The sequence below is a fragment of the Quercus suber genome, unplaced genomic scaffold (assembly GCF_002906115.3).
Source record: "Quercus suber isolate HL8 unplaced genomic scaffold, Cork oak 2.0 scaffold_140, whole genome shotgun sequence".
Lineage (NCBI taxonomy): Eukaryota > Viridiplantae > Streptophyta > Magnoliopsida > Fagales > Fagaceae > Quercus > Quercus suber.
Genome location: NW_027069601.1, coordinates 406,711 through 415,704, shown reverse-complemented (window position 1 = coordinate 415,704; position 8,994 = coordinate 406,711). Strand labels below are relative to the sequence as shown.

Here is an 8,994-nt window from a genome sequence, read left to right as displayed (position 1 = left end):
CCAATCAGACTCACTTGCCAAGTCTAAAGACAAATGGCACACACAGCAAAAGACTAATGGAGTCTAAAATGGGCTGATTAGATGAATGATGCCTGATCCAGACCCAAATCAGTTATAATAAGGCCGTAAATATGGTCGCAATGATTCTTCTTACTAATTGGGAATGGTATGGAAGAAAAGAAACCAACTGTGGCACCAAACCAACACAAATGCCTGTGGATCAAAATCTTAGATAGTATTTAATTTAAATACCAAAAAGAAAACTGGGTTTGGTTTGAGGGGCACTACAAACCAATGTAAGGGGCAAACAAAAAGAAACTGATTAGGCAGATTTCTTCAAAAGCTAAAAAATGGCAATTGCCTCAAATATCTAAAATACATGTTGTGGACATCTTTCCTAACTATTATGCTGACACCTATATCCATAAAATGACTGACTGGTATGAGATGCATTACCCTTCAATACCAGCATTGAGTTCATGTATGAATGGACAAAAACAACTGCTAATTTGATTTCTCAGTGGATGGTTCCTCTGTGCCACTGTTATCAACCAGCTGGTAAACAATAAGAGGGCAATTGATATTAGTAGCAATATTGAAATGCATACGAAAGAAGCCATAGTAATGAAAGAAAGGAAAGAATGTGTGCGGAAAGAACTTTGCATACCAAGGAGCCAACTCGCTCGTAGGCTTCCATTACTTTCGGGTCTTGCTCGTCCTCATACCCCACTTGAAGTATTCTTGGTCCATTGACAGACCAAAAAGCTCTTCGACCTGCATCCTGAAAATATATGAAAAGAATGGATTGAGCATTACTGTTTGCCAGTAGGTTGTAACAAGCTAGAAATCAGCAAGGACAATGAAACTAGCATTTCTTGGAAAGCATCCAGAATTCTCCAAATAAGGACAATGCCTAGATTTATAATCATTCCACATAGGCTGGTCATATAGAGCTCCAAGGATTCATATTATGTATTATCTTAATAAAAATAGCACAATAGGAGAACCACTTCACTAGCAGATGCTGGGAATGAGCTTGCAACCAAAATTTTTGCCTAATCTTTTAAATTTAAAATGTCAAAATAAATATATAATAATGCATTATACTTGGGATTAAATTTTAAAAGCAAGTAATGAAAGCCATTTCAGATCTATTGATGATTTTTGTTAAAAAGCCAATAACCTGAGACTATTAAAATGTAAAACCAACTGTATATCAGCTCTAATCTCAATAGCAGTAAGAGAAAAAAGCTCCACATATTCTTGTTCGAACACTGGAAAAATAATAATAATAATTTTTTCTTATAGATGTCTGAGTTTTATAGTTGAAGTGGTGTTCTAGACAATTTTATATGCTGGTAGAATCTATATAGATAAATATACTGACAAATTTCATCTGAAAAGGAAAATTGATGGTCCTTAATTGACCTGTAATGTGATCAAGTATATAGCCTCCAGTACTTGGACTTGAATTTCAGGATCCGTAACTGGTTCACGCTCAATCGAGAGTGCACTCCCAAGCTCGAGTGGCATTTTCGATGTGTCCTTCTCATTATAAATCTGGGAACAATTCACCAGGTTGATGGAAATAAAGCAACTTATTAGTATACTCAAAAAAGCAAAAGGGAGAAAAAGAAATAGTTGAAGATTGCAAATGGAAAACACAAAGAAGAGTAAATACTGTTTTGTAATTATAAAAGAAGTTTTCAGCAAACTCTATCAATTTAAATTTGTAGAATTAGCAAATTCTAAAAGAAATCATTGCAAAAGATAAAGCAAAATAAAGTGAATAACTATATGGTTTTTATCACTTTAAAATACTGTCATTCTTATGTTTTCTCAGTACAAAATATTCCATATTGCAAGTTTGTATAGCAATCAATCATGATCATCAAGTTTTGTTTTGAGTAATTACATGCTTCAAGTCCACAAAAACAGCATTAAGATAATAGAGGGCTTCTACTTGAGCAGAAGATACTAGAGGCCTTCTTTCTGTATCCATGGAACTTAGTCATTGAAGATGAATTTATAAACAAATAAAGTAACCTGTAATTGGGTACAATTGGATATAAAGCAATACCACAACAATTTTGAAAATTAGAAAGTTTTGCCCATATTTTAGAGCAAGACTTAGGTACAGTACTTAAGTGCCGTTCCTTATATTCTCATTTGAAGATTCTGCCATGTGGATTTTTCTCATGGGAAGGAAGTGTATTTTTTAGTTAAATGGCCACATGGCTAAATCTTAAGAGGAACCTAAGGAACAGCACTTAAGATACTGTATCCAAGTTTTGTCTCATATTTTAATAGTCAACTAATTAAAGAGTTAAGTGCTTCCTAACCAATTTAATAAAATATGAATGCTTTATAAAGTCAAGAAAAGTGAAAAGATAAAAATTACCTTGTTGCCAGCAACTGGTAGAAGCAAAGCCGGCCAAAGAAACTCTGATATTAAAAGCAAATTCTGTAGCTGACTCTCAGCTTCAAAACAACAGTTGCGAATAGTTCCAGAAACCTGAAAGCCAAAAAAGGGAAAATCCTACTTCACATAAGCTGCTAAGAAGGAGACTATTAAAGCTAAATTTGTTTGAATAGGCATTGATGTTGGGTGCTCAAATGTGGCCACAGAAAACTTTGTTACAATCGCTTGCTCAAGTTCCACAAGATGAACCAAGCTCACTATTCACCCAATCTATGATCTGCCAGAAGGATAAGAAATGCCCTCTCATAACTTACTACTTACTAGTTCTCTCTCTCTCTCTCTCTCTCTCTCTATATATATATATATATATATCTGTCGCTTATTGTTTTCTTGGAAATATTATCACAAAGGAGTTTGCTGTCACACTGTATGTATAAGCTATCTCTAATTAAGCTTGGTCTTTCTAAAAAGTGGAAAAAACCTCTTAACAAGCCAAGCCAAAGTTTTTCAGAAATAGCCAGGTTCATTTGGCCATCACACTTCAAAGTCTTCAAGAATATTTAATTCAGATCATTAATCATTGCTGGTCACCTAGGTGGGGTCCTGACTCCTGAGGTGGTTTGAATACAATCTTGCACTTCATCATTTTTTCATGAAGTGATTACTGAAACCCACACTTGCACTTGGTAGACAAAGACTTTACCATTACAGCAGAAGACAGCCCCTAAAGTGTAGCATCTGTGAGATCAGCAAGTTTAGATATATCTATACATGATTTATTTTATCACCAGGAAACTTTAAAACTAAAAAAAAAAATTACCTGGTGCAGGGATAGAGCTCTTAAATAGACGTTTCCAAGGCTCTATACTATTGCTCATAGGAAGGATGCTGCAGTAGCAGATTTAATGAGGTGGAGGGTGGATCAGATTGTATGGGACATTTCCTTTTATAGAGCTTTGCATGATTGGGAGCAAGGAATGATAACAGACTTCCTTTCTCTGATTTATTCTATCTGTTGGAAGCCAATAAGAATCAAGCTCTTTTAAGTCAAGTTATTCTATAAAGTGCTGCATGGTGGGGGTGACGCTGATTTTCCTTGGAAGAGTATTTGGACGGTAAAAGCTCCTCTCAAAGTAGCTTTTTTTGCCTGGTCAGCCGCTTTAGGGAAGATTCTCACAACTGAAAATCTAAGGCAGAGAGGTGTTATTCTAGTTAATTGGTGGTGTATGTGTAAGCAAGATGGAGACTCTGTTGATCAATTATTGTTACATTGCTCTATGGCCAGAGAACTTTGGGCCCTAGCTCTTTCTTTATTTGGGGTACATTGGGATATGCCTATGAGGGTGGTGGATTTATTGACTTGTTGGAAGGGGTGATTTGCTAGACATAATGGGGATATTTGGAATGCTATCCCTCTTTGTATAACGTGGATCATTTGGAGGGAAAGAAATGGCTGGACATTTGAAGACACTGAATGAACCATGCTGGCAGTGAAGCTGATCTCTTTGCGCACTTTATATGAGTGGATGGCTACTATGAGTGGTCATTCTTTCTCTAGCTTGCTAGAATTTTTAGGTTTATGAACTTTTACGTAATTTTGATTCCAGTGTGCTGGTTGTCATTTCCTTTGTTATAATAAAATTTTACTCTAAGAAAAAACCCAGGTAACTTAAGACTATTTATTCTAAACATGCATCAAGTTTATCATGCACAAGTTCAAACTACAAGATCGTAAAAAAGACAGGTTTGCTAATACAACAAGCAAGAGTTTCGGGGGGTCATGATTTGTTGTAACTATTATCTGCTTAGAGAAACCAATGCTAATTGGCTCTTTGCAAAAAGTGAGGATCATCATTTTCTAGTTCCTGCTTCTTTCATAGTTAATTGTAACTAATCAAAAGGATTATATATACCTCCTAATATGCATGTTAAGAGTAAACAACATTCTGTTTTAAAGTTGTCAAGGAAAAAATTAGTCCTTTTGTATGGAACATACCCCTTTCTTTCTCAATGGACTACTCGAATCAAACTGTCTAATAATCTGCTTCAGAAGCCCTCGCTTAGGGTCCAGTAAAAGTTTCCTTGCTGCTTCCTGCTTTGATATGTTTACAAGTATGGAAGCAACATGTTCAAATGGATCATCTGGTAGATGTGCAATGAAAATCTCAGACCAACACTGTGGGGTAAAAAAATGAAAGTTCAAATTTGCAAACCAAGATAAACAAAAATTATAACACAAAAGAATATATTAAAGAAAATAAACTTAGAACTTTCTTAAACAGCAGTACTCTTTTTCTGTGAACTTCAATGAAGAATAATCTAATAATCATGTAATCTTCAGCTAGAAAGATAAAGTCCATAAAATGAGGTCAGAAAATTTAGAATTTTTTTATACTTTCTAAGACATTGCCAAGATTTAATTGGCTTAAAACAATAACCTAAGGTGGTCTCAGAACAACCTAGAAACCTTTTGTGGAAAAACCATGTATGATTCTATGTATAACTATGGTTATTCTCTTCCATTGTTGTGTACCAACTGGGAGTATTGCCAGTACTCAAATCTACTACCACCACAAGGAACAAAGTTTATTCATCTAAAATCATATATTCATATGAAACAACTTGAGTTGAAAAAAAAAAAAAAGAACACAAACCACTAGTTTCACTGGAAGATCTACAGAATGATCTCACAAGCTTCATAACATACAGTCCATTCATCTTCTCATCTTCAGTCTAACAACAAGCAGAATTCCCACAATCAGTAAGAGATATTTCTATATCAAGGCACAGGATGATATAATCATGCACTACTGACAAGAAAAATAAATAATTGCTATGCTTCGCCAAAAATAGCAGAAAATTCTTTGGTAGACTGCAATTGCCTCAAAAATTATGCTTTACAATTTCTATCGATACAGACTGCAAAAACAATTGGCATATCACACAATAAACTACACAAAACACACCTGAAGCAACGAAGCAATACCAGCATCCAACTGTGTGAGATTAACTAGCAGCATAACCAGCAACTTACTAATGCCAGACTCTGGCTTGTACAAAATTTCCATGGCAATTTTAACCATTCCCATCTCAACCATCTTCAGCGCTAGATCCGTGTCTTGTGAAAGATTCACAAGAGCTTCTGCTGCAGGCTCTGACACCTCCTACATTTATATATCAAACCAAAACCATATCACTCCACTTCATTACTTAACAAATACTCAAATACTAACACAAATAGTTATTCTTGGCACCAAATCAAACACTCAAATTCTATAGCCATCCATTCTATACTTTCATCATTACAATTCATAAGTTACAAACACACCCAGTTGAACTTGAACCCACAAACTTGCCCTTTATCCCATCATTATAGAAAACAGGAACTGGGAAGTGTAGTTTGAGCTCTAGCTAATTGGCTAACAGCAATGCTTGGTACAAAAACCCTTTTTTTTTTTGTGTGTCAAGTTGAGATTAAAACAACATAAACTCTTAGACCCACCACTAACATCACTTTATTTAAATAACAATCACACTTTTGCCGCGTATTTCTATAACACTCAAACTCGTATTTTCACAATATTGAAAACTGAACAATACTTAAACACCGCTACCAAACGGACCTTAATCTTATGGCATTTGCTATATGATGATTGTTCTTACCTTAGGTCCCGCTAAGAGTCGAGACAGAGACGGTAGCACGATGTTGGCATAGTGGGCAAGAGACTTCAACCCATCCTCTGAGCCTGTTAATCCCCGAACTATATCAACAGCTGCCTTCGTAATCTATACACACACAAACAAATACGAGATTGTTACAAATTTTTTTTTGTGGTCTGTTTGGTTGGTTGGAAATTATTTGGGTTTTTTTTTTTTTTTTGATGAAGGGAGCTTACTTGAGGAGATGGGGATGAGAGAAAACCGATTAATTCCTCCAATTCGTTCGCCATTTTTCTTCTGTTTTTTGCTCTCTCTGCGGCTCTGCGGAGACAAGAAGGTGTATCCAAAATTCCAAATGCTTTTGTAAAACTCTTGAGTCGACGCCGTTTTTGTTTTAAAGATCTGAAAAATTTTATGTAATAGCATAATTTTATGAAAATTTTTTGTTGAGTCGACGCCGTTTTGTATGTAAATAGCATAAACTTATATATATTATAATAACAAATGAATAAACTGCATTACAAAATTTAGATTAAAAAAAAAAAGAATGATACGTATATGCAATTAATAGTCTTAAGTTATTTTACCATAGTTTTTTAGTGAAGTTGTGGATTGATTTTGTGTTAGAAACTCTTTTACTCTCCCTTATGTATATGTGTTTGTTTGTTTGTTTGTTTTTGTTTTTTTTTTTTAAATAATATAGTGAGAACTCACCAAATCGAGTGAGATCTCCACCAAATATGGTGGAGATCTCATTGGATCTGGTGGTTTTCCACCGATTTCTCACTAGAAAACTCATATACTTCATCGTTTTCATGGTCAGGTCGATTATCTCAAGTGTTGGAGGAGCAAACCACCAACTAACCTGCCAGTTTCAGATTTTGAGGGTGGAGACCCACCACTGACCACTATAATAGTTGGTTCAAGTGGCAAGTTGGTTGAATATGGTCGAGAGTGGCAGGTGGGTTAGGTCTTCAGTTGGCTTGGACACCCTTAATGGTTTGGAAGAACCTCCTTAAACTCACACAATTAATAAGACCATATAAAATTGTTATGTGACTATAAATACATGTAAATTTTAATTGTTATGTAGTGGGTCGAAAAGATTTTCTTCAAAAATGATCCGGAGGATTTCAATTGTCAATAGTAAATTTTTCTTGTGAATGAATCATGTCATTTAATACAAGTGAATTATGTTATATATATATATATATATATTTTTTTTTTTTTTGAAGTGAATCATTAAAAAAAAAAAATGAACACAAACCGCTAGTTTCACTGGAAGATCTACAGAATGATCTCACAAGCTTCATAACATACAGTCCATTCATCTTCTCATCTTCAGTCTAACAACAAGCAGAATTCCCACAATCAGTAAGAGATATTTCTATATCAAGGCACAGGATGATATAATCATGCACTACTGACAAGAAAAATAAATAATTGCTATGCTTCGCCAAAAATAGCAGAAAATTCTTTGGTAGACTGCAATTGCCTCAAAAATTATGCTTTACAATTTCTATCGATACAGACTGCAAAAACAATTGGCATATCACATAATAAACTACACAAAACATACCTGAAGCAACGAAGCAATACCAGCATCCAACTGTGTGAGATTAACTAGCAGCATAACCAGCAACTTACTAATGCCAGACTCTGGCTTGTACAAAATTTCCATGGCAATTTTAACCGTTCCCATCTCAACCATCTTCCGCGCTAGATCCGTGTCTTGTGAAAGATTCACAAGAGCTTCTGCTGCAGGCTCTGACACCTCCTACATTTATATATCAAACCAAAACCATATCACTCCACTTCATTACTTAACAAATACTAAAATACTAACACAAATAGTTATTCTTGGCACCAAATCAAACACTCAAATTCTATAGCCATCCATTCTATACTTTCATCATTACAATTCATAAGTTACAAACACACCCAGTTGAACTTGAACCCACAAACTTGCCCTTTATCCCATCATTATAGAAAACAGGAACTGGGAAGTGTAGTTTGAGCTCTAGCTAATTGGCTAACAGCAATGCTTGGTACAAAAACCCTTTTTTTTTTTGTGTGTCAAGTTGAGATTAAAACAACATAAATTCTTAGACCCACCACTAACATCACTTTGTTTAAATAACAATCACACTTTTGCCGCATATTTCTATAACACTCAAACTCGTATTTTCACAATATTGAAAACTGAACAATACTTAAACACCGCTACCAAACGGACCTTAATCTTATGGCATTTGCTATATGATGATTGTTCTTACCTTAGGTCCCGCTAAGAGTCGAGACAGAGACGGAAGCACGATGTTGGCATAGTGGGCAAGAGACTTCAACCCATCCTCTGAGCCTGTTAATCCCCGAACTATATCAACAGCTGCCTTCGTAATCTATTCACACACAAACAACAAATACGAGGTTGTTACAAATCTTTTTGTGGGCTGTTTGGTTGGTTGGAAATTATTTGGGTTTTTTTTTTTTTTGATGAAGGGAGCTTACTTGAGGAGATGGGGATGAGAGAAAACCGATTAATTCCTCCAATTCGTTCGCCATTTTTCTTCTGTTTTTTGCTCTCTCTGCGGCTCTGCGGAGACAAGAAGGTGTATCCAAATGCTTTTGTAAAACTCTTGAGTCGACGCCGTTTTTGTTTTAAAAATCTGAAAAATTTTATGTAAATAGCATAATTTTATGAAAATTTTTTGTTGAGTCGACGCCGATTTGTATGTAAATAGCATAAACTTATATATATTATAATAACAAATGAATAAATTGCATTACAAAATTTAGATTAAAAAAAAAGAATGATACGTATATGCAATTAATAGTCTTAAGTTATTTTACCATAGTTTTTGAGTGAAATTATGGTATGATTTTTAGGAATGGCAATGGGTCGGGTTCGGGCC

General features: G+C 35.0%; 1 protein-coding gene across 2 annotated transcripts; it reads right to left on the bottom strand.

Annotated features, from left to right (window-relative positions):
• Positions 1 to 216: 216 nt before the first annotated feature.
• Positions 217 to 8,754, bottom strand: LOC112013075 (uncharacterized). Of its 2 annotated transcripts, none has more exons than XM_065776699.1 (9): positions 8,591 to 8,754; positions 8,359 to 8,481; positions 7,662 to 7,859; positions 7,350 to 7,428; positions 4,419 to 4,564; positions 2,402 to 2,515; positions 1,429 to 1,560; positions 668 to 781; positions 217 to 555 (listed from the first exon to the last, which is right to left on the bottom strand). In XM_065776699.1, exons 1-9 carry the CDS (start codon positions 8,642 to 8,644, stop codon positions 505 to 507), a joined length of 1,011 nt encoding a protein of 336 aa, XP_065632771.1. In that variant the 5' UTR covers positions 8,645 to 8,754; the 3' UTR covers positions 217 to 504. The 2 variants fall into 2 exon arrangements, with proteins under 2 accessions (XP_065632771.1, XP_023901237.1); XM_024045469.2 differs by lacking the exons at positions 7,350 to 7,428; positions 7,662 to 7,859; positions 8,359 to 8,481; positions 8,591 to 8,754 and adding exons at positions 5,077 to 5,155; positions 5,389 to 5,586; positions 6,086 to 6,208; positions 6,319 to 6,491.
• Positions 8,755 to 8,994: the final 240 nt, after the last annotated feature.

Bases quoted from the DNA above. Each gene is read 5' to 3' on its own strand.
- LOC112013075 (XM_065776699.1), bottom strand. From the start codon at position 8,644: ATGGCGAACGAATTGGAGGAATTAATCGGTTTTCTCTCATCCCCATCT. The intron at 4,565-7,349 runs GTTTGTGTTCAT...CACATCTACCAG, and splicing joins ATCTTCCAGTGAAACTAGCG to ATGATCCATTTGAACATGTT. The intron at 1,561-2,401 runs GTAATTTTTATC...AATTGTTCCCAG, and splicing joins TACCAGTTGCTGGCAACAAG to ATTTATAATGAGAAGGACAC.